General features: G+C 35.0%; 1 protein-coding gene across 1 annotated transcript in view; it reads left to right on the top strand.

Moving 5' to 3' along the window:
- The window catches only part of AQR (aquarius intron-binding spliceosomal factor), a 114,599-nt gene that overhangs the window by 3,491 nt on the left and 86,115 nt on the right, over positions 1-24,993 (top strand). Inside the window, exons 2-7 of the mRNA XM_036735557.1 lie at positions 2,987-3,043; positions 4,431-4,471; positions 18,549-18,584; positions 22,129-22,249; positions 24,034-24,174; positions 24,530-24,598. Coding sequence (XP_036591452.1) covers positions 2,987-3,043; positions 4,431-4,471; positions 18,549-18,584; positions 22,129-22,249; positions 24,034-24,174; positions 24,530-24,598 — 465 coding nt within the window. The remainder of the gene's footprint in view (positions 1-2,986; positions 3,044-4,430; positions 4,472-18,548; positions 18,585-22,128; positions 22,250-24,033; positions 24,175-24,529; positions 24,599-24,993) is intronic.

Genomic DNA, 24,993 nt, shown 5'->3' with positions numbered 1-24,993 from the left:
TATTTTGATTAACTATTGAATAACTATTCATCTCCCTTATTTTATATTTCTTTCTGAGGAATTATCTCTTATCCCTGTTTATCAATATTTGTATTAGATTTTCTGAGGTTTTAATCGTTGGGAAGTATGGTGGTATCTTGATTCTTTTCCATTTGCCCTACAGTTGCTAAAGTCCATGTTTGACCTTGTTACTGCTCTATTCATTAAGCTCCAATGGCTTTCTGTTGCCTTTTGAATCTAATGTAAACTCCACTCTTTAGCTTTAAGATCTTTCATAACCTAGCACCAACCTTCCCTTCTACCCTTTTTTATACATTACCCTTCTTCAGAATTTGGTACAAGTTCCAGCTTCTTTGTGAAACTTTTCCTGATTTCCTCTTTGCTAATTTGCCCTTTCACCCCTCTCCAAATTACCTTTTATTTATTTTATATGTATTTTGGAATGAACCATGAGAAAGAAGAAACAAAACCCACAAAGAAGAAAAAAAGAAAAAAAAAAGAGAGAGCAAATAGTTTGCCTCACTCTGCATTCAGACTCCATGTTTCTTTGAATGTGGATAGCTTCTTCCATCATGAGTCTTTTGGAAGCTGTCTTTGAAGCTTATATTGCTGAGAAGAGCCAAGTCTATCAAAGTTAGTCATCATAGCTACCATGTGTCTGTAATAGTGTATAATGTTTTTCTGATTTTGCTCCCCTCACTCAGTATCAGATCACGTAGGTGTCTCCAGGTCATTATGAAGTCTGTCTGCTCCCCATTTCTTACAGCACAATAGAATTGCATTACATTCATATACCACAGTTTATTTAGCCATTCCCCAATTGATGGACATCACCTTGATTTCCAATTCTTTGCTACCACAAAAAGAGCTGCTATAAATATTTTTGTACATGTGGGTCCTTTTCCTATTTGTGTGATCTTTTTGGGATACAGCCCTAGAAGTGGTATTGCTGGGACAAAGGGTATGCACATCTTTATAACCCTTTGGGCATAGTTCCAAATTGCTTTCCAGAATGGCTGGATCAGTTTACAACTCCATCAACAATGTAACAGTGTTCCAGTTTTCCCACATCCTCTCCAGCATTTATGATTTTCCTGGTTTGTCATGTTGACCAATCTGACAGGAGAGATGTGGTACCTAAGAGTTGTTTTGATTTGTATTTCTCTAATCAATAGTGATTTCGCGCATTTTTTCATATGCCTATGGATATCTTCAATTTCTTCCTCTGAAAACTGCCTGTTCATATCCTTTGACCATATATCAATTGGGGAATGACTAGTAGTCCTATAAATTTGACTCAGCTCCCTGTATATTTTAGAGATGAGGCCTTTATCAGAGACACTGGTTGTAAAAATTCTTTCCCAGTTTTCTGCTTCACTCCTGATCTTAGTTGCATTGGCTTTGTTTGTACAAAAACTTTTCAATTTGACATAATCAAAATTATGCATTTTGCATTTTATAACGCTTTCTATCTCATTTGGTCATAAATTCTTCCCTTCTCCATAAATCTGACAGGTAAACTATTTCTTGCTCTCCCACTGTGGGCTTTTTAGTAAGTATTCATAGGTCTCTTGGTGTATAGCCTTTTTGTCCCAGGCAAAACTTATACAAGGTAGGCCCTTTCAGGAAGATGACAGGAATATTGCCAATGAATGAATGAACAAGCACTATGAGGATACAGATATAAAAGTGACATTCTCCTTTCAAGTTTACATTCTAATGAGAAGATATGGGACGGTGGGAGGGTGGGAATAATCTTTTATATTGTGCCTTCTCTGTGTCAGGCACTGTGCTAAATGCTTTACAAATATTATTTCATTTGATCCTCACAGCAACCCTGTGAAGTCATTGCTTTTATGACCTCCATTTTACAGTCGAGGAAACTGAGGCAAACAGCTTTAAGTGACTTGCTCAGGGTCATATAGGGAGTCATTGTCTGAGGCCACATTTAAGCTCAGGTCTTTCTGACTCTAGCTACTATGACACTGTGGTACATATAGGGAAGAAGTGATTGCAACAAAAAATAATTTTGGCTCAGGAAGTTAGAGGGATTTTGAATGGAGTAGTCAGTTGTCATATCCTTTCCAGCAGCAGTGGTAGCATTGATTTATTTTTCCTGGTTCAGAATAGGAGTAATGTGACATAGATGATAAGGCTCCCATTTTAAGTAGGCCTTGGTTTCCTTGTGGATGGGGTGTGAAACATGGGCCTGGGCTGCCTAGGTATGGTAGATTAGGTGATTTTTTTACTCACTCATTCACCAGTCAGGATAGCTCAGCTTCAGGATGGACTGCCTAAGATAAGTATATTAACTGGCCTAGAGTGGCAGGGGTCTTAGTCTTTGAAGGTCAGAATCTGAAGGGTTGCTCTTTCTGGTGGAGAGGAGAAGAAGGGTATTGGCATTGGTATGTAGAATTGATAGAAGAGAGGGACAGGGAGAGACTAGAAAAAGTTCAGAGACTATTCTAGAAATAACCCAACAAGAAGAAATTGTTTACTAGGGCCAGGGGATGGAAAAATAATGATGGATGCAAGAGTTTATGTTTTTCAATTAAAAAACAAATTTTCTTTCCCTACTACCTCCTTCCCCCCCCCCCCCCCACAATGGAAAAGAAAAAAGGAAACAAAATCCTTGTAACATATATGCATAGTCAGATAAAACAAATTCCCACATTGGGCATGACCAAAAAATTTATGGTTCATTGCAAGAGATATTTTGGAGGGAGAATCATTGTAACTTGGCACCCAATCATATATATGAGGTGAGGAAGATAGGGAGGAATCAGAGATGACTGGTTTTGAGAATGGTAACTGGTTGAGTGGTGCTGCCCTTCGCAAATATAGTGAGTTGAGCAGGAGGAGACGGTTTTGGAAAAAAGGTAATGGATTTGGTTTTAGACCCAAATTATCTTATAGGTCTTTTAGAATTAAAAAAATTCTGTGATTGTATAATATAAGAAGTATTTGTTTTTGCTTACATTTCCAGTTGGCTTGCAAGTACTGGGCTCCACATGTCAAGAGTAAATCCCCCTTTGATTCAAAGGTAAGCATTTTTGGTTTGTGTCACAAATTTTCTAGATAATGTAAAACTTCGAGCTCCTATTTTTGTAAATTATGATTGCTAGTTAATTTTAAATATTTGTTTATGGTTAAATAACTTGAGCTTTTAAACCAGTGAGGAAAAACTAAAGGAATAGAAATTCCTTAATATAGAGGACCTGAGGAAGATCAGTTTCAGTGAAGGGATGGAGGATGAAAATAGAGAGCGATATTTAACAAATAGAAAAAAAATACAAATCTTCACTGTGCTACTGAAAGAGAGTAATCTAAACTTAGTTCAGCTTGAGAGATAGGCCAAAGAATGAATTCCTAAAGGTGATTTGATAAATATTGAAATTCTACTTAAAAAATGGTCCTTAAATAGGATAGATGTTGATTGCCTTGGTGTGATTTAGGTTGTATATAGAACCTTGGTAAATTTTTCCTTCTATTACAGAAATGCCCAGGTAGCATCATTAGACCCGGGGACTGGAAAGATTGATTTCCCAGATCACTTTGATTAACATCGGTGCCATTTTATCACTAATTTTAGTTTATGTATACTATTATTATTTTAGTTGAAGTTTGGTACAGAATTATCACCAACAAATTCCCCGAGTTCCATCCCGATTGGGCAAGAGCTGCAGAATTTATGCACTTCCCCCAGAAATCAAAATAGATCATAGTACACTGAGGATGTAGGACTTTTGCTCAGAACTTAAAGACTGCTACATGCATTTCAGTTATTCTGGATGGATAACTGGAGAGTATGTTTTCCAACTGCACTAAATGAATATGTTAACAAAATGTTTTCCATAACTTTAATGAATTGCTTCTATTAGGCATTACACTTTTGGGTTTGAGTTCTGAAATACTGTTTATGAATTTTAGATTTAGAAAACTGTATAAAGATTTTAAGGTGTCTTGTCACCTATTTTTCCAAAACATGCCACATGTTTTGATTTGAATTTTTTACACTACCGTAAATTTTTTTTGTCCTATTAGTCTGAATATAGGCTGCACTATATTTTCCTTAGTTTGCCTTGTACAAAACTTTGGTGCAGCTTATAACTGTTCGTAGCTATCTATATATTTTTACTTTTCAAAGAGTTTGTCAATGAGATTTCATTTTAGGGGTGCAACCTCTATTTGGGTTGATGCTAATTTTTTTGTCCTGCAGTTTTATATTAACTTGTTCTTTCATTTAACACGTGCTGTGAAATGTTGCTTAAAATATTGTTAAAATATATTGTTTCTAAAACAGATTGTCTTTTGTAATCTCAGGAGTTGAAAAATACTAATTAAATAAATTGAATTACACTCTGAAAAATGAATAGAATCTATCAAAATAGCCTTGATTCAATATTGCATATTTATATTTTTGGTAACAGGTCATTGAAGCCATATATGAAAAAGAGATCGTCAGGTCAAGGTAGGTAACATTTTGTTTTCAAATTTAGGACTGACTGATTTTTTTTTTATCTTCCTAACAGTATGTATTATGGAAGTAATTGTGCTGGAAGGGTGGCTTGACCTATCTAAAGACTCCTAAGAGTCATACTTTACCTTTTTGCCAACCTCTTTCTTGTTTAGGTTGGAAGAATTAAGTTTCAACAAAGTTGTATTTGGTTTTTTTCCTGGAAGTTGGAGGAAAGATCACTAAGCTGGTGGAACTATTTTGCAGAGTTCATAGACTCATGAGTTGGGAGTGAAGGTGTTTAAAGATCTTCTAGTCTTGCATTTTACAGTTTAGAAATAATTGTTTATTGGTTGATTGACTGAGGCCCTTTGTGACTTTCGTCCAGATCCTTCACAGATGATAGTGATGGATGGCTTTCTTTTAGGTCTTTTTACATTACATAGGTACTGTCATAGTACTTGAGCTGTAGATCTATCCTTTGGTCTTGCTACATGGCCAGCCTACCTCTTTTTCCAGTCATACATATCTTGGACTGAATCTTTTACATATTTCTCCTTGTGTGTTCAGAGGCAACAGGAAACACCATTTTATGTGATGCTTCATCATCTCCTCTTGGATTATGTTTAACATAATCAAAAAGAGCATTGTGAAATAATTGCAGTTTATGGGCCAACATCTGTAAGGTGATAAGGAGATAGTGAAATCCTACAAAGGACCCAATAAAGACCTCCAAATTAAATCAATGTGTACTTTTAATAATCAGTGACTTCAATATAAAAGTTGATGTGATAATAATGAAAAATAAATTGGAAAGCATGGTACAGTGTCAAGCAATGAAAGAGGCCAAAGGCATGTGTGCATATACATACATACCCACACACACACACACATACATATGTATATATGCATATGTAGATATACACACACAGACATTTATGCACACAGATATACACATACATACACATATGTATGTAAATATATATTATATATATAAAAACTTATGCATCCTTCCATCCATCTCTCTATCATCAATACTTTTTTCAAGAAGAGAATTGGGAAGTCACTGGTTATCATGTGTTCCAATAATGTTAAAAGGTGAAGGGAAAGAAATTGAATTTTTGGATTAATCTGCAATTTTGTTGGTCTAAGGAACTTCCTTCACCAATGCAGACAAACATCTCTTTTGTAATATATGGACTTGGATAGTTACATAGGGGCACTGAGAAGTTAAGTGACTTGCTCAGGGTTTGAAACCTGTTTCTCTTATGTCCAAGGCCAGCTTTTTTTCTACTACATCATACTGACTCTTTTAAAAAATATATATAATATTTTATTTTCCCCCCAATTGCATGTTAAAACAGTTTTTAACATTTTTTTTTAAGTTTTGAGTTCCAAATTCTGTCTCTTTCTTCCTCCCTTTCCTCCTCCCTGAGACTGTAAGCATTCAGATGTAGGCTATACATGTTTGATCATGTAAAACATTTCCATATTAGTAATTTTGTACAAGAAGACTTGAATTAAAAAAAAGAATGAAAGAAAGAAAGTGAAAAGTAGTATGCTTCAATCTGTATTTAGACAATAATCACTTCTTTCTCTGAAGGCATTAGTCCTTTGGAATTGTCTTGGATCATTGTATTGCTCAGAATAGCTGGTCATTTACAGTTCTTCGTAGTACAATATTGCTATTACTGTGTACAACATTCTCTTGGCTCTGCTCACTTCACTTTGCATCAGTTCACATCATACTAACTATATGTAGACTATAATGAGTCTATCTTAATAGCCAAGAAATGATGGTTTCTGATATGGGAGTCATTGCTGAATCAGCTACCTTGTGTACATTTAGACCATTGATTTGTTAGAATAATTAGTGCTCAAAATTGACCCCATATTAGAAGAAAAGATAAAGATGAAAAGACATACCATGCAATGAAAGTTGCTTGTTTATTAAAGTAGTTCTTCATACAAGCTTTTCATACTGAAAAATAGGGAAAGGAACAGATCTTGATGGGAATCAACAGTGTCTTTTGTTATTCTCATCAGCACTCTTTCCTACTGAAGTGTAATGTCAAGCAGTCCCCACAGTGAAGAGGCCAGAGTTACCCAGCCCTCAAAAACTTGATTGTGTCAAGTTAAGATAACATGTTTACAGTATGAAATCATTTGCAAAGTCCTATGCAAGAGAATGCTGCAAGATTATGGGCAGCATCTTACAGAACATTGAAAAGTAGTAGAGGGAAAAATGAGTTTTCAGAAAGTTTTGTTCATAGACTAATAAAATTAACTTATTCCAAGAGCATTTAAAGAAAACTGGAAGGAGAACAAGAAGCAGAATAAAAGTAGAAAAAAAGTTGTCATCATTTTGATGGTAAACATACTTCTGTCATTATTGACAGTAAAGCCATTATGTTTGCCTCCTAGGCAGGTAGGTGGTGCAGTGAATAGAACTCTGGGCCTGTAGTCAGGAAGACCTGCGTTCCGATCTAGTCTCAAACACTTACTAGCTGTGTGACCCTGGGTGAATCATTTCATCTGTTTGCCTTAATTTCCTTAGCTGTAAAATGGAAAGGGTTGTTGCGACAATCAAATGAGGTGATGACTGTGAAGTGCTCAGCACAGTGCTGGCATGTGGTAAGTGCTATATAAATGACAGCGGTCACTATTTCTATTATATTTGGATTCTTAGCATCTTAGTCCTTTGTGCTTTTTGAAGATGTGGAAGTGGCATTACACAAAATGAAGACAGGAAGAACATCTCGACCAGACCAAACATTCACAGGGTAGGAGGGCTGTGCTGGATGTAATGCAATTTTGAGGGCATACAGAGAAGGATCAGTTTTCAAGATAGCTGAAAGAAGGCTGGGTACCAACAATTGGAAAAAATAATGCTACTACTGAAAAAAGCCAGGCAGAGGGCATCAATAACTGTCAACACTGATGTTTACTTTTTTATTTCTATAAAATTTTTATGAAGACCCACTTGTACATTGTGGATATCCTTGATGGAAATAAGACAAGGAAATAGGCAGGCTTTCACAAATAATATTCTCCCTTAGACCACATCTTCATAGTTACACACTTGACTGAAGGTGCAGAGAATATAAGATTACATTGTGCTTATTGTTTATTGACTATAAAAAAGGAATCTGATTAAATGGAGCCAAAATGTAACCTTACAGGTTCTCATTCAGCAAGGTATCTTTCTTATACGTATGCTGCAGTTTCTTGATTGATGCAACACAGAAATGACTGGATCCTTCTTTTATTAGTGGTAGTCATAGAAGTTGTCCAATGCAAAGTCCAGTTTGAAGAGGGAGTCTTTCGGATACCTGTTTGTGGATGATTGTGTTAGGCCCTTAAACATTACTGAGTCTTGTAAGTGAAATTTATAGTCACAGTGAAGACTTCAGCCTAACAGTTGACCCAGGGAAAGGCAAATGGATGAAGAATAACAGGTGAAATTTAGAGTATGGTGTATTTTAGCTTATTTTTTGTGTTTTATTCTTAGAAAGTATATTTGGAAAAATTTTGGGAAAGGAGGAGTAAAAGGTTGTAAATGCCAAGGTATAAATTGGCATTTTTGGATAAGTATTACAATTCCTGCTTTAAGAGAAGATAAAATCACGCATCCAAAACTGGCAGATTAAAAAAAAATTAAGTGATAAAAGTAAATAGTTAATAAGGGAATCTATTGCTTATGCTTACTAAATTTTTAGAATGTGCTATTGAGGCTTTTATTTACATCTGCCACTTCTTCCATTGATTTATTTGGGACTAATATGCCATTCCTTTGCTACTATTTCACTTTTAAGTATCTTCAGGGTAAATGAGTCATTAATGATTTTCACTTAGCAAACATGTGTCATCTCTGAAACTTGCTCTGAACCTTCGCTTTATTTATACATTGAATTTTCATCAGGGAAAGGACAAGATTGAACTAGATGATTTCTGAGGTCCCTTTTAGATCTAAAACTATGTTCCTGTCACTTTAGAATCAAGTTAGCCCATTGTACTTTGGAACCTTTTTAATTGCTTGGAAGCTTTTCCTTGATACTGAGCCCCAAATCTGCCTTTCAGTTGTTTCTATCCCATTGGCTCTCCTTCTGCCTTTTGATGTTGAGCAAAACAAGGCCAATCTCTTCCACAGAAGTGATATTTAAAGATGTCCCTCTAAGTTAAGGAACATTAACCTGTTTTGGGTCATGGACCCTTTTGACAGTCTGGTGAAGCCTAGGTAGACCCTTTTCGGAATAATATTTTTAAATGCACAAAATAAATTATGTTGGATTATAAAGGAAACCAATTATATTGAAATGTTTCTCCATGTATGTGTATATGTACACACACACATACACACACACACACACACACACACAGAGTGCCCCAAATTCATGGACCTTAGGTTGAAAATTCCTGCCCTCTGCCAACACCCCCTGTTCTTTCTGTAGCAGTTGTTGTATCTTAACTATTTTTTTTTTGCCATTTTTTGGAAAATACTTTGAATCAAGAGAAGAAACAAATTTCCATGTTTTTTTTTTTTGCATATATAAATCTTCGGCTTTAAGATTCCTTTCGTTGGGGTGCAAATAACAAAATGACTTCAAAGCCACCCGTGTTTTTTTAAGAAGTGAAGACTTGGCTGTGTTATTTGTAACAGCTGAAAGGAGTGACTGTTGTTTGCCAGGCTCTCTAAGATTTATAATGGCAATCCTAATAGTTATTTCCTCACCCTTTACACATTTTCAAGCACTTAAAGAAAAACTGAACTGATTGCATTCTGCCCCAAAGTCTGAAAGTTCAAAAGGTAAGAAGCATTCCAGATACAAAGTGTATTTAAAAATTTAAATGGTCATTTTTGAGTCTACTGCCTAAGGTAGCCATTTTCCTGAACAATGATGATTTGGGGGTCATGGGTAGTGTGGGAATAGTTTGATGTAAGATTTATTAACTTGTTTCTAGTCTGTCATAGTACACAATTTATTGCCATAAAGTACTCTTAATATTTAACTAGAAGCATTAAATGTTTTAATACTTTAAGTCAAAGTTCCTGTAGTTTACTTAAAATGTATTGTGGTTAGTACTTTGTATTGGTATCTAACTGGAAGTAAATAGGAAGGAAAATAGCACTTTTGACCATAATAGTTGCCTTGAAAATAAGACATATGGATTTGCCAATCCATAACAATTCTCTTTCAGCCTCCTCCATATCCTCAGGAAGTACATTGGTAGTACATAATTAGTCCTTTTCATTATTATTTTGATTTAAATGATTACTGCAAATGAGTGACCATTCGTAAGGTTGTAAAATTTTTTGTAATTATCTTCTTTAATAAAAAGAAGTGCAATAATGGGTTTTCTACTTATATAGAATTTTTAATTTTAACCAATTTCTTTGCATTCTTATTTACTAATTATTTTCCTCATGTCCTTGAGAGGGAAAAAAATTATAGAATTTTTGATCTGGAAGGGATCTTATGTACAACTTGGCCAACTGATGCTCTATGACAACATTCTTGGTGACTTGTGGATCTTCATCACAAAGTCAAGTCAGCAAGTGTGTCTTTAGTGCTCTCTGTGTGCCACCCATTGGGCTAAGCTCTGGGGATACAAAGAAGGGCGAAAACACAGTTGCCCTCAGGGAGTTCACATTCTAATGGGAAAGAGAGCATGTAGTCAGCTACGTACATGCAATATATATACAGTGGAGAATAAGTAATCTCAGAGAGAAAGCATTGACACTGGGAGTACAGGACTGGAAAAGGCCTCTTGCAGAAGATGGCATTTGAGCTAATTCTTTTTTTTTAATTTTTTTTTAAATGAGATTTTTTTATCTTTAGTTTACAACACTTAGTTCCATATGATTTTGAGTTCCAGATTTTCTTCCCTCCCTCCCCAAGATGGCTTGGAATCTGACATATCTTCTACATCTCACTTCACATTGAACTTATTTACACAGTAGTCAAGTTGTAAAGAAGAATTATGACCAATGGAATGAATCAGGAGAAAGAAGAAGCAAAACCAAGAAAGAAAATAAAAACAAAAACAAGAGAAAAAAACAAAGGGGAAAAAAGTAGAGCAAACAATGTGACTCAATCTGCATTCAGACTCCATAGTTCTTTCTCTGGATGTAGATAGCTCTCTCCATCATGAGTCCTTTGGAGTTAGTTGTCTTCGAACCCTGTATTGCTGAGAAGAGCTAAGTCTATCAGGGTTAGTCATCACAGAATACATATATCTGTGGTTGTGTATAATGCTCTCCTGGTTCTGCTCTGCTCACTCAGCATTATATCGTGTAGGTTTTTCCAGGTTATTATGAAGTCTGTATCTTCCCCATTTCTTATAGTACAATAGTATGCCATTACCTTCATATACCACAACTTGTTCAGCCATTCCCCAATTGATGGGCATCCCCTTGATTTCCAATTCTTTGCTACTACAAAAAGAGCAACTATAAATATTTTTGTACATATGGGTCCTTTTCCCACTTGTGTGATCTCTTTGGGATACAACCATAGAAGTGGTATTGCTGGGTCAAAGGGTATGAACATTTTTATAGCCTTTGGGCATAGCTCCAAATTGCTCTCCAAAATGGCTGGATCCGTTCACAACTCCACCAACAATGTAACAATGTTCCAATTTTCCCACATCCTCTCCAGCATTTATCATTTTCCTGTTTTGTCATTTTAGCCAATCCGACAGGAGAGATATGGTACCTAAGAGTTATTTTGATTTGCATTTCTCTAATCAGTAGTGATTTTGAGCATTTTTTCGTATGCCTGTAGATATCTTTAATTTCTTCCTCTGAAAACTGCCTATTCATATCCTTTGACCATTTCTCAATTGGGGAATGACTTGTATTCCTATAAATTTGACTCAGTTCCCTGTATATTTTAGAGATGAGACCTTTATCAGAGACACTAATTGTAAAGATTTTCTCCCAATTTTCTGCTTTCCTCCTAATCTTTGTTGCATTGGCTTTTTTATACAAAAACATTTCAATTTAACATAATCAAAATTATCCATTTTGCTTTTTGCAATGCTCTCTATGTCTTGTTGTGTCATGAATTCTTTGCTTTCCCATAAATCTGATAGGTAAGCTATTCCTTGCTCTCCCAAATTACTTATAGTATCAGCCTTTATTCCTAAATCATGAACCTGTTTTAACTTTATTTTGGTATATGGTGTAAGATATTGGTCTGTGCCCAGTTTCTGCCCTACCATTTTCCAATTTTCCCAGCAGTTTTTGTGAAATAGTGAATTCTTAGCCCAGAAACTGGATTCTTTGGGTTTATCAAAGAGTAGATTGTTATAGTCGTTGACTACTGCGTCTTGTGTACCTAACCTACTCCACTGATCCATGACTCTCTTAGCCAGTACCAGGTAGTTTTGATGACTGCTGCTTTATAATACAGTTTAATATCTGGTATGGCTAGGCCACCTTCCCTAGCATTTCTTTTCATTAATTCCCTTGATATTCTAGACCTCTTGTTTTTCCAGACGAATTTTGTTATGATTTTATCCAGCTCTGTAAAATAATGTTTTGGTAGTTTGATTGGTATGGCGCTGAATAAATAAATTAGTTTAGGTAAAATTGTTATTTTTATTATATTAGCTCGGCCTAACCATGAGCAACTGATATTTTCCATTTATTTAGATCTGACTTTATTCGTGTGAAAAGTGTTTCATAATTATGTTCCTATAGGCCCTGGGTTTGTCTTGGCAGATAGACTCCCAAGTATTTTATAGTGTCTGCAGTAACTTTAAATTGAATTTCTCTTTCTGTCTCTTGCTGTTGGGCTTTGTTAGTAATGTATATGAATGCTGAGGATTTATGTAGGTTTATTTTATATCCTGCAGCTTCGCTAAGGTTTTTTATTATTTCAAGTAGCTTTTTACTTGATTCTCTAGGATTCTCTAAGTAAATCATCATAACATCTGCAAAAAGTGATAATTTAGTTTCTTCTTTGACTATTCTAATTCCTTTAATTTCTTTTTCTTTTATTGCTACAGCTAACATTTCTAGTACCAAATTGAATAGTAGGAGTGATAATGGACATCCTTGTTTCACCCCCGATCTTATTGGGAATGCATCTAGCTTATCCCCATTACAAATAATGCATATTGACGGTTTTAGGTAGATACTATTTATAATTTTAAGGAAGGCGCCATTTATTCCTATGCTTTCTAGTGTTTTTAGTAGGAATGGGTGTTGCATTTTGTCAAAGGCTTTTTCTGCATGTATTGAGATGATCATACGATTTCTGCTAGTTTTGTTGTTGATATGATCAATTATGCTGATAGTTTTCCTAGTATTGAACCAGCCTTGCATTCCTGGAATAAATCCTACCTGCTTGTAGTGTATTATTCTGGTGATAAGTTGCTGCAATCCTTTTGCTAATATTTTATTTAAAATTTTTGCATTAATATTCATTAGGGAAATTGGTCTATAATTTTCTTTCTCTGTTTTGACTCTTCCTGATATGGGTATTAGTACCATATTTGTGTCATAAAAAGAATTTGGTAGGACTCCTTCTTCACCTGTTTTCCCAAATAGTCTATAAAGTATAGGAAATAATTGTCCTTTTAATGTTTGATATAATTCACATGTAAAACTATCTGGCCCTGGAGATTTTTTCCTAGGGAGTTCATTGATGGCTTGGTCAATTTCTTTTTCTGAGATGGGGTTCTTTACTAATTTTACTTCCTTTTCTGTTAACCTGGGAAATTTATATTTTTATAGATATTTATCCATTTACCTGAGGTTATCAAATTTATGGGCATACAGTTGGGCAAAATAATACCTAACTATTGTTTTAGTTTCCTCTTCATTGGAGGTGAATTCACCCTTTTCATTTTTGATACTGGTAATTTGATTTTCTTCTTTCTTTTTTTTAATCAAATTGACCAAAGGTTTGTCAGTTTAATTGGTTTTTTCATAAAACCAGCTCTTGGTTTTATTTATTAATTCAGTAGTTTTCTTGATTTCAATTTTTTTAATCTCTCTATGATTTTCAGTATTTCTAATTTGATATTTAATTGGGGATTTTCAATTTGTTCTTTTTCTAGCTTTTTCAGTTGCATGCCCAATTCATTGATTTCCTTTTTCTCTATTTTATTCATGTAAGTATTTAGAGATATAAAACTTCCCCTAAGAACTGCTTTTGCTGCATCCCATGAGTTTTGGTATGTTGTCTCATTATTGTCATTCTCTTGAATGAAGTTATTAATTGTTTCACTGATTTGTTCTTTGGCCCACTCATTCTTTAGAATTAGATTATTTTGTTTCCAATTAATTTTTAGCTTATTTTTCCATGGTACTTTATTACAAATAATTTTTATTACATCATGATCTGAAAAGGATGCTTTGACTACTTCTGCCTTTTTACACTGGATTGTGAGGTTTTTATGCCCTAGTACATGGTCAGTTTTTGAGTACGTGCCATGTACTGCTGAGAAAAAAGTGTATTTCTTTTTATCCCCATTCACTTTTCTCCAGAGGTCTATCATATCTGCCTTTTCTAAAATTCTGTTCACCTCCTTAACTTCTTTCTTGTTTATTTTGAGGTTAGATTTATCAAGTTCAGAAGGGGAGGTTGAGGTCTCCCATTATTATAGTTTTGCTGTCTATTTCTCCCTGTAATTCCTTTAACCTCTCCTCTAAGAATTTGCATGCTATACCACTTGGTGCATATATGTTAAATAGTGATATTGCTTCATTGTTTATGGTGTCTTTTAGCAGGATGTAGTGTCCTTCCTTATCTCTTTTAATTAGATCTATCTTTGCTTTTGCTTTGTCTGAGGTTAGGATTGCTACGCCTGCTTTTTTTGCTTTAGCTGAAGCACAATATGTTCTACTCCAGCCCTTTACCTTTACCCTGTGTGTATCCTCCTGTTTCAAATGTGTTTCTTGTACACAGCATATTGTAGAATTATGGTTTTTAATCTATTCTGCTATCCATTTCTGTTTTATGGGAGAGTTCATCCCATTCACATTCACAGTTATGATTACTATCTGTGTCTTTTTCTTCATCCTATTTCCCCCCTGTTTGTGCTTTTATTTCTCCCTTTCCCCTTCCACTCCTCAACAGAGTTTTGCTTTTGACCGCTGCCTTCCTCAGTTTACCCTCCCTCTTGATTCCCTTCCCTTATCTTACCATTTTCCCCTTGCTACTTCTTCCCTCCCTTATGACCACTCCCCTCCCTTTTTATCCCCTTTCCCCTCCTACTCCCTGTAGGACAAGTTAGATTTCTATACTTGTATAATCAGGGTACGTTATTCCCTTCTTGAACCAAATCGGATGAGAGTAAAGCTCAAATACAGCTCTTCCCCCTCCCTTCTTTTCCTCTACTACGTTGTGTTTTTGTGCCCCTTCTACTACCTCCTTACCTCTTCTCCTAGAAACAGCCCTTTATATCTCTTAATTATATTTTTTTTATCATTATGTCGGTTATTTTATACTGATATCCACAGTCTATAAATATCCCTTTCAATTGTCATAATAGGTATACTATTCTCAAGATTGACATATATATTATATATATAAAAAATGTATATAAAACAAAATAATCCTATATAAGGATGTAACTAATTAGCCTTATTGATTAAGTAGGGTTTTTCCCCCCATTTACCTTTTTATGTCTCTCTTGAGTTTTGTATTTGGAGATCAAATTTTCATCAGGAAGGTCTGGAATTCCCTTATTTCATTGAATGTCCATCTCCTTGCCTGGAAAATTATGCTCAATTTTGCTGGGTAGTTGATCCTTGGTTGTAGTCCAAGCTCCTTTGCCTTTTGGCAAAGCTGTAGAAGCTGAAAGATCCTGTGTGATCCTGACTGTAATTCCGTGATATTTGAGTTGTTTCTTTCTAGCTGCGTGCAGTATTTTCTCCCTGAGCTGGTAGTTCTGGAATTTGGCTATAATATTTCTTGGAGTTTTCAATTTGGGATCTTTTTCAAGGGGTGATCAATGGATTCTTTCGATGACAATTTTACCCTCTGGTTCTAGGACCTCCGGGTAATTTTCCTTAAGGATTTCATGGAAGATACTGTCCAGTCTCTTTTTTTCATCATAGCTTTCAGGTAGACCAATAATTCTTAGATTGTCTCTCCTGGATCTATTTTCCAGGGCAGTTGTTTTTCCAATCAGATATTTCACGTTTTATTCTATTTTTTCATTCTTTAGATTTTGTTTGACTGCTTCTTGATGTCTCATAGTCATTAGCTTCTACTTGCCCAATTCTAATTTTTAATGTTGGTTTTCTTCCTTTATCTTCTCTATCTCCTTTTCCATTTGGTTGTTTCTGATTTTCAATGAGACATTTTCTCCATTTATATTCTGATTTTCCTTAATCAATTCCCCGATTTTACCTTTTAATGATTTGTTTTCCTCATTGAATTTTTTTCCATTTTTTCCTTTAATTCTCTAATTTCGTTTTTAAAGTCCTCCTTGAGTTCTTCCAGGAATGCTTTTTGGTCTGGAGACCAGTTCACTTTCCCTTTTGAGGTTTCAGATATGGGTGTAGTGTCCATGCTGTCCTCTTCTGAATTGGTATTTTGATCTTCTCTGTCACAATAATATGAATGAATCCTCTTTGAAAGCTTCTTACTATTCTTTTTCATGGTGTTTTTTTTTTCTCCTAGTTTCTGAAGTGGATCTCTAGCTTTATGTACTATGGCCTCTGGTTTCGTGAGGTATGGGGGAGGGGTGGTCTGGCTGCTGGTCTGACTCTTCCCCAGGACTGTTCTACAGCAGGGGTGGTCTCTGCTCTTGTCTGTGTTGGTGTCTGCCACTTCCCCTGGCTGTGCAGAGCCACTTCTGGGGTCCTGGCATTGACGTTAGTTAGCTCCACCCCCTGGGGCTCAGTTACTCAGCTTTCTCACTACCTTGCTACAAAGTGGAAAACATTGAAAGGAGGCCTGAAAATAGTAGTCAAGAAATAGTGATGACCACATATTACTGTTTTACATTTTATAATTACCCTTACTTCATATATTCTGAAGAAACATATTTGGTTTAGAAAGAAAAAGTGATTTAAAGGAAGGAATAAAGCCAATTATTTTAGCTCCTTCCTCACTTTCTAACGATGTCCAATTAGATTCAGTCTCTTATAGACACCCCGCTCTTTAATATTGTAGCAAAGCTCTTGGTTCCCACAGACCATTATAAACATGTAAATCTTTTGTAAAAGTCTTTGGTAAACTTTTCTAAGTTGATTTCACATCCAAATGGACATTATTTACTATACACACTTCTGTGAAGTGATTGCAGATTACGTGAACTCAGTGACTTAACAGCATAAAAAATTTAGCTAGTCTGAGGGGAAAAGGGAGTATGTCTGGGGAACTTATAAAAAGTGGTCAAGTAAGGAATTACTTTGAATTCCTAAATATGGTGTTCTGGATTAGAGAAAAGCAGATTTAATAATATGACATTATTTAGCATTAAGAGACTATAAAGGGTGAAGTTTTTTAGTCAGGTTCAATAAAGAATGACTCTACCCATTTTCATGAAAAAGAAAACTATTTGACCTCTTCCCCCAAGCTGTGCATGGAATGCTGCACTGAATTAGAGAAATATGTCTTCTTTTTTTCTTTCTTCTTATAGCACTTGTTACTAAGCTTACACACCTTGGCCCCTGGATAAATGTTGATGGATTATGAAATAAAAATTAAGTGAAATGTCCCTATGAAACAACTAGAGATCTTGAATGTTATTTGATGTCGTACCTGCTGAATGACCTGCACAGCCCTGGAAGCTAGTCTCTTGCTTTCTCTTTAGGCTTTTACAAACTGAAAGCCTTCACCATTTCGTGCTCAACAGAGCTCTATGGCATAGATTGCTCAGTGAGACTATTTCCGAAATCAGTGGAATAGGATTTTGACAGGATAATGGTCTCTTGGGTATTATAAATTCATAATGCCTACACATTTAATTTTCAAAATGGGAGACTGCGATCCAGTGGCAATGTTCTGGTCTGGCTGCTTTATTATCATTATGCAAAATGTTAAAAAAAAATTAGTAGATATTTGAACTAGTTTTTAGAAAGATACATGAAAACTAACATCTTATTTAAATAAAATAATTTTTTTTTGAAATAAAGAATACTAATAAAGAGAAAAATTTGATGATCCCTCTCAATTTTTTATTCCCTTTCCCCCAGCACAATCGCATGTTTCCTTTGTGTTTTGTAGAGAGCACAAAGCTCAAGAAATAGCAATAAATGGTGAAACATCATCTAATTTTTTAAAAGTTGTCTCTGTAGTTTATGACCCTGTGTGTGTTGTCTTGTAAAAAAGAAGGCAATTTAAACCCTTCATTCTTGAAACCTTTTTTTATTTTGTTTTTTATTTTGAACTTAATTATCAAGAAATACTGATGTGTGTGTGTGCATATATATATACACACACACGTAAAGAACAAGAGGCATATAGGAGAAATTGAACTTCTGTTATGTACTGTTTGTTACATATGTTTAATTTTCTGGGAAGTAACAAAGCATTTCGATTTGTTTATGTTCTCTTCTGCACTTCTTGTTTTCTCCTATTCATTAAAAATTTTATTGATGCTTTTTGTTATCACTACCCACTAACCTACCTTAATAGAAACTCTTCCTTGAAACAGATGTGTTGTCCAGAAAAACAAATGGATAATAATCATATTTAGAATGCATATCTCATGCTGTATCTTGAGTCCGTTTCCTTTTGACTCCTCTCGCATCCATTATCCATAGCTTTCTATGAAATCAGCCATCTCTTTAAGCCACCTGAGGTTAACTGGTAACTAGGTGATATGAGTATTAATGAAGCTTTTTTTATTGATGTGTATTTTTCCCCCATGTCTTTGATTTGCCATCAGCAAAATGGTGATATTTATGAATCATGTGTATAGGGTGTATTGTAAAAATGCTTAGAAGTTTAATAAACCATCCTTTGTAAATTTTATGGGCAAAATGCACATGAAAAAATTATAATTCTATATAAAAATAAAGATTTGAAAAATGCAGGTGTAGTAATGACTTTGAAATATTGGTAACCATAAGAAAAAATAATTACTCAAATTAAAAAAAATATACTGTACTTTTGCCTTTTAGGTTTGCCATTCGGAAAATAATGCTACTGGAATTTAGGTAAGTTAAAAAAAACCTTAAAGTTGTTTCCACTAAGGGTAAAATAGACTTATATACTTGTTCTTATACAATAACTGATTTCATTCAAAGCTGAAGGTCCTGTGAAGGATTTACAATTCAAACAGGAAAGAATTTGAAAATACAGAAGGATCATAGTTTCGGAATTGGTTATTTGGAATGTGTAGGTGCTCCCCTTCACATGCTTAAGTAAAACATGTCCTCAGTAAAATCTGAATTGTGAGCTCTTTTTCTGGTAGTTATTAGTGGATTATGTTGAATCAGTCATGATTTTCCCCTTGGTCTCCTAGTGACCAATGGCCTGCGTTTATGAGAACCTGTCAGTGGTATAGTTTATGACCATGGAACAGAATTTTTCTCTAAGGAATACTTGGGCAGTTTAGAAATTGAACAAGCAACTTTTGACCAAATTAGTAACATTTCCTTCATAAATAGTCTGAACAGAAAATCACATAGCATTTTAAGTCATAGAAATGGGTGTTCTATTTGGTAGCAGGAGTTTTGGAGGGTAGGATGAGTCTCCAGGGTCCAGGATGTAGAGGCAAAGGTGTCCTGGTCAAGCAGGTATTAGATGTCAGAGTGTCAGAAGTCAGGAGGGCAGAGTAGATGGGCTACAGTAAACAGCCAGAAACCAGAACTTGTTCAGGAAATAAAGCTGCTTCCAGGTCTCTAGTGACAAGGAAAGGCCTTGATAAGTGTATTGGTCTAGACAGGCCATCAGCCCAGGAAGTTTCTGTATAGGCAGGACCCAAGATTCAAGTGTAGCTGCCCTGAGCTTACATATATCACAGGGTCAGAGACCTTGACAGCATGGATCCACCTGAAAAGGGAATCAGTTTTATTAACCAAAGACTGCTTACTTGTTGCTTGGTCTCCTGCCTTGTCTTTACTTATATGAACCAAACCTGGAGCTATTTTCAGGTTAAATTTTTTTAAACAGTTTAAAAAAAAAAGCTTTGCCATATATTTACGACAAAAAAGGAGGATTTTTTCTGTGAAACTGACTATTTCATATTGCTTACTTTAAAAAAAAACGTAATAAATTCTATGTGTTACTTTTAAAACATCTTGCTCTGACATTGTTTCCTTCTGAACTTTTAAAAAATGTTACAGGGGCCTTTTTTTTTTGGCATCACTATTGTGAATCCCAATTTCATGTACCACCTTCCTCTTTATAAACTGGGAGAAAAAATAGAAAAAAAAAACCCAACCAAACTTTTGTAACAAATAAACACAGTTAAGCAAAACAAAACAAATCCAGACAGTGGCTATGTCCAAAAATGAGTGTTGCTGCAGCTTATACCAGTCACGTCCGTCAGGAGGTTTGTAATAGTCTTCATCGTAAGTCTTCTGGATCATTGGTCATTGCCTTGATCAGAGTTCTTAAGTCTTTGAAAATTGTTTTTCTTTACAATGTTACTGTCTTTATGTAAATTGTTCTCCTAGTTGTGCTTACTTTACCTTTGTTACCACCCAAAATTCTCAATCGTCTATTATCGTTTCTTACAGCACAATAACATTCCATTACACCCATGTATTCAGCCATTCCTTGGTTTTTTAAGATGAATCCAGGACACTAGATTTAGTTATTTGCTTTTCTTTTTTCCCCCCTTTCGTCTCTCCCTTCAGGATCCTCAAATTTGTTTTGCTTGTGACTATTCTGTTTCCAGTATTGTTCTCCTTCAGTATAATACTTCCACCCCTATCCCTGCTTTTTTCCCTGTTGAGTTTGGTGTATTTCCCTTCTAGATTCATTGTGTGTGTAACTGCTTTGTCCATTTTAGATAGGTGGAAATGTTATCTCATACTCCCTCCATCCCTTGCCAAGATTCTATACTCTGCTCATGCATTCAGATTAAAAGTAAAAGACAAAATAAAAGGCAAGAGTGAGTTGAAGATACAAACCTTATTTTTCTTCTGGCTTTCTCACTTTGGTTTTCCTAAATAATATTTTACTCCCTTTTTCCTGATTATTGATGTTGCCTAGTGCTTTATTTGGGAATGTTCCAGCAAAAGCTAGTAAATATAAAATTAACTTTCCCAAGTTACCATGATATTTTCAATATTGCACATTTTTTGTATGGTAGTGAATAAAGAAGTTTACAATTTTGTCAAATTTTCACTTATATGGGGTGTGGTATATTTTTTTTCTAGGGGTGCCTATAGAAAGAAGGGGTAGTGTTGGTTGCTTCTTTCCTACCTATGTTCTTTCTATTTGGTGCAGAATTTTCATGGTTGCCTCTAAAAGAGAAGACCCCAGGGGCAAGCATATTCATAGTATCAAGGGAAGATACAGAAAAATATAATACATTTTGATAAGCATGTCTATGCAGAAATATGTAGAGACAAACTACTCTATACACTTTAATGGCCCTTCAAGGCCTCAGTATTTCATAGCTTTAAGGATATTTGATTTTATTGGTATGAGTATTTCCTTCTTCAATGTCTGCCTTGGTTCCCTTCATGAGTTGCTATTGACTTCACTTCCTTCTCCCACCCTTCCCCAATTAACCCTCTGGTTATGACTCTCTGAACTTAGCCAGGCTGGATTTTGGAAGACTGGAATACAATCTTTAGCTAGTCTCATACATGAAGTTACTCTAACTTGATAGGCCCTATCAGACCTTGTACTTGACTAATATAGCCTTTGAGAACTCAGTCACTCCTTTGTCAAAAGGAGGTCTCAAAATTTTACAGATCTTTATAATAAAAACACATCTTTTTAGCCCTTAAAGGTTTACAAACTGTTATTCTCATAACATGTTTATGAGATAAGTCATTACAAGTAGTATTTTTCTTTATAGATGAGAAAATGTGGCATAGTAATAGATGTTCATAACAAACCATTAAGATGAGGTAAATTATGTTTAGTATCTTTGTTTTTGATGTTAGAAAATTATGTTAAACATCTTAGAAAAACTATTAAAATTAAAAAAAAGCTTTAACTTAAAGGTATAACTCAATTGTCTACAGATATAACTATGTGAACGGTCTTTTTATTTGGAAATACTGGAGAGATGACATGTGACTATACTAATAATAGCTCCTCAAAAAATCAAATTGTCATGATCATAGCAGCACTTATTTATTAAACACTCCAGGTACTACGCTAGGCTCCTATGTCTCAGGTATGCCTATCTGCTAAAATTCTCATGACATCAGCTACTGCTCTCACAGCCTCTTTTGGTTAAGCATACTTATTTTTATTCAGTGGTGGAAACTGGATAAGGAGATCTCCTGTAGCCTGTTGGTCATGACATTAATGTGTGCCACTCTCCATTGGTGCCTTCTAAGATGAGTCTTCCACTGTCTCATCTGCCTAATCCATATCTTCTATGAATAAGTTTGCAGTAGCAATAGTGACCTAGATTAAAGGTAACTTTGTGAAGTGTTCTTGGATCATAAATATGGATTTTTCAGAATGCTTTCAGGGAGACATGGATAATTATGCTTTTTTAGGTGAATGACACATTACTGTGGGTGGTAGCAACTAATGAAATATTCTGTGCTTTTTCACTCTCCACAGCCAGTACCTTGAAAATTACCTGTGGATAAATTATTCCCCAGAGGTGTCCAGCAAGGCCTATTTAATGTCGATCTGCTGTATGGTGAATGAGAAGTTCAGAGAAAATGTCCCTGCATGGGAGGTAACAGATTTGAATTACTTGACTGACTTGAATTTGACTTTGATCTAGTTGTAGTTTCACACTGTGCCCACTTAAACTATTGCAAAGTAGCTGAACTTTTAACTTTGACAATAAACAGCGCCTGTCTGCACAGTACCTGCCGCAATGGCAAAAGTAGCTCTGACAGAGAGAGTGGCTATTTGAAAGATTTCTTTTATGCCAGTTTATTTTTTTTCTTTCGACAGTCCTCACAGTAAAGCTATTTCCTAAATTTAAAAACTGTACATGTGCAGTTATTCTGTGTGTGACACAAAGAATGACACAGATTGCAAAGCTTTTGATTCCAAGTGAATGCCAAGTACGGTTTACAAATGCAAATAGATGTTTCTTGAAATGAGATGATAATTTCTCCTCTGTAAGTTTCTTTTTTATCTCCCCTGGGGAAATATATTTGTAACTTTAATGTGAACAGAGTGGTGTTTGAGATTGTGTCATGGTCAAATTTCTGTGCCATAACTTTGGTTATCAAATTTTATCCCTGACCTGGGATAGTTTTCTTTTTTCACTGAACTGAAGCTTCTCATTGGTGCTTGCTTCTTAGAGCACATGGCATTAGAGATCCCAGACTTATTTCCTGTGAAAGTCCCTAAATTGGGAAATGTATGAAATGACAAGAATATTTTCTCTAAGCTATCAAGGAGTCAACTAAAATGCCACAGTTTCACTTCTTTTAGATGTGTGTATGTGTGAGAAAAAAGTATGGTAGAAAGAGGGGATAATTGTTTCTGAAGGGGTTTGCATACATTTGTCCTACAGTATTGCTATCCAATTCCAAAAGGATTTTTGAGAGAGAGAAATTATCTTCTAATTCTTTAGAGGTAGCCAAGAAGCACTTAATTCTTGTATGGAAATCCAGCAACCACTTGTAAAAATTAAGGTGCTATGAATTGTTGTCTCAGAGATTCATTAAGTGATTGCAGATCTTGGACAGATTAGAGTCACTGACTAGTTGAAAGGGTAGATCAGTATATATTTAATACCTTTATGTTGGTATTTATTAAGTACTTGGACCCTTAAAGAAATGTGAAGAATTGGATTGAATCAAAAGTAATGAACAATTTCAATGTAAATATTAGTGTTTGTGGTTCTTTGAATTAACGGAAAAGCATTTGCTAAGTGCTTACTATGTGCCAGGCACTGTGCTAAACACTAGGATTACAAATCCAAGCAAGCAAGATAGTCTTTGTTTTCAAGGAACATCCTGATGGGGAAAACAACACATACAGGGAATGGTGGCCAGGAAGGAGTGTTTTGGACAGGAAAATCAGAGGGATGATGATTGGAGTCTTAGATGATTGAATATCCTTTCTAGGAATTGTAGTATCCTTTTGGTTATTGTTCTTCAGAGTAAGGTTTGGAAAATGTTTGAGGCGGGGCAGGGAGAAGGTACATGTGCAGCAACATGAACTAAAGGTGGCCTGGAGGTGGTCTAGTCTAGTTAGCGATTTGGGACCAGGCAAGATAAGGTGATTACTTACCTATCAAAAGTCCCATGGCCCCAGCATTTGATTTTTAAAATTGGAGTAGTTTAGCTTTTAGCTTGGAAAGAAAACTCTTAAGAAAATTTTGGCCAAGGGTGATAGAAAATAAACTAAAAGGATGAATTAAATCAACCTTTTCCTCTGTGTATATTCGAGAAATATTTTATAGTTTGTATATACTCTCATACCTACTTGTATCTCTAGAAGATAAAACATAGTTTTGAATAAACTAATTCAAAATGAATTTATTCTTTTACTTTTTAGATTTTTAAGAAGAAGCCAGAATACTTCCCTTTCTTTTTTAAGTGCATCTTGGAATCAGTACTGGTTGAAAATGAAGATGAATTTTCTCTACAGGAACAGACAATCCTATTACTCTTCCTTGATCATTGCTTCAATAGCTTGGTAATTTTAACTTTAAGGTTTTTTTTCCCCACACTTTCTCTTCTTTATGGTAAAGGTTAGAGAAAATCAAAACTAGCTGTCTTACGGTAACAGGGGATCAAACAAATCTGTAGTTAATACCAAAACTATATTTATCTCTGAATTTCAGCCTCCTCAAACAAAACATTTTCTTAAAACTTGCAAAAATAAGTAGATTTGGGTTTCATTTTTTCTTTTTCCTTAGGAATTTTATTATACCGTCTCTCTGAACTTTAGTCTATTGATGTTTTCTCAGAAAGATGTGTATGCAAATTTAAGGGAAAAAATTTGCTTTTCTCATATTTTTATATATTTATTTTCTTGATACCTTGCATAGGAAGTGGATCTGATTCGGAGTCAAGTACAACAGCTCATCTCTCTGCCAATGTGGTTGGGTCTACAGCCTGTGAGTAGTAATGCTATTTCAAAAACATAGATATGCATGCTTCATAACTGGTCTTTGTGTTGTCTAGACGTAAGATTTTTGGTAATAATAACAGTAATAGCTAGCACTTAAACTTCTTTTTCAATAATCAGATTGTAAAGAAGAATTGTAACCAATGAAATGAACCATGAGAAAGATGGAACAAAGCCCAAAATAAAATGAAATTTAAAAAAGGAGAGCAAATAGTTTGCTTCAATCTGCATTCAAATTCCATAATTCTTTCTCTGGATGTGAATAGCTTTTTCCATCATGAGTCTTTTGGAGCTATCTTAGAACCTTGCATTGTTGAGAAGAGCCAAATCTATCAAAGTTAGTTATCACAGAAGCAATGTGTCTGTGATTGTGTACAATGTTCT

Source organism: Trichosurus vulpecula, chromosome 8 (genome assembly GCF_011100635.1).
Source record: "Trichosurus vulpecula isolate mTriVul1 chromosome 8, mTriVul1.pri, whole genome shotgun sequence".
Taxonomy (NCBI): Eukaryota; Metazoa; Chordata; class Mammalia; order Diprotodontia; family Phalangeridae; genus Trichosurus; species Trichosurus vulpecula.
The sequence above is the reverse complement of the archived record's forward strand: the minus strand, read 5'-3'. Positions and strand labels throughout refer to the sequence as shown.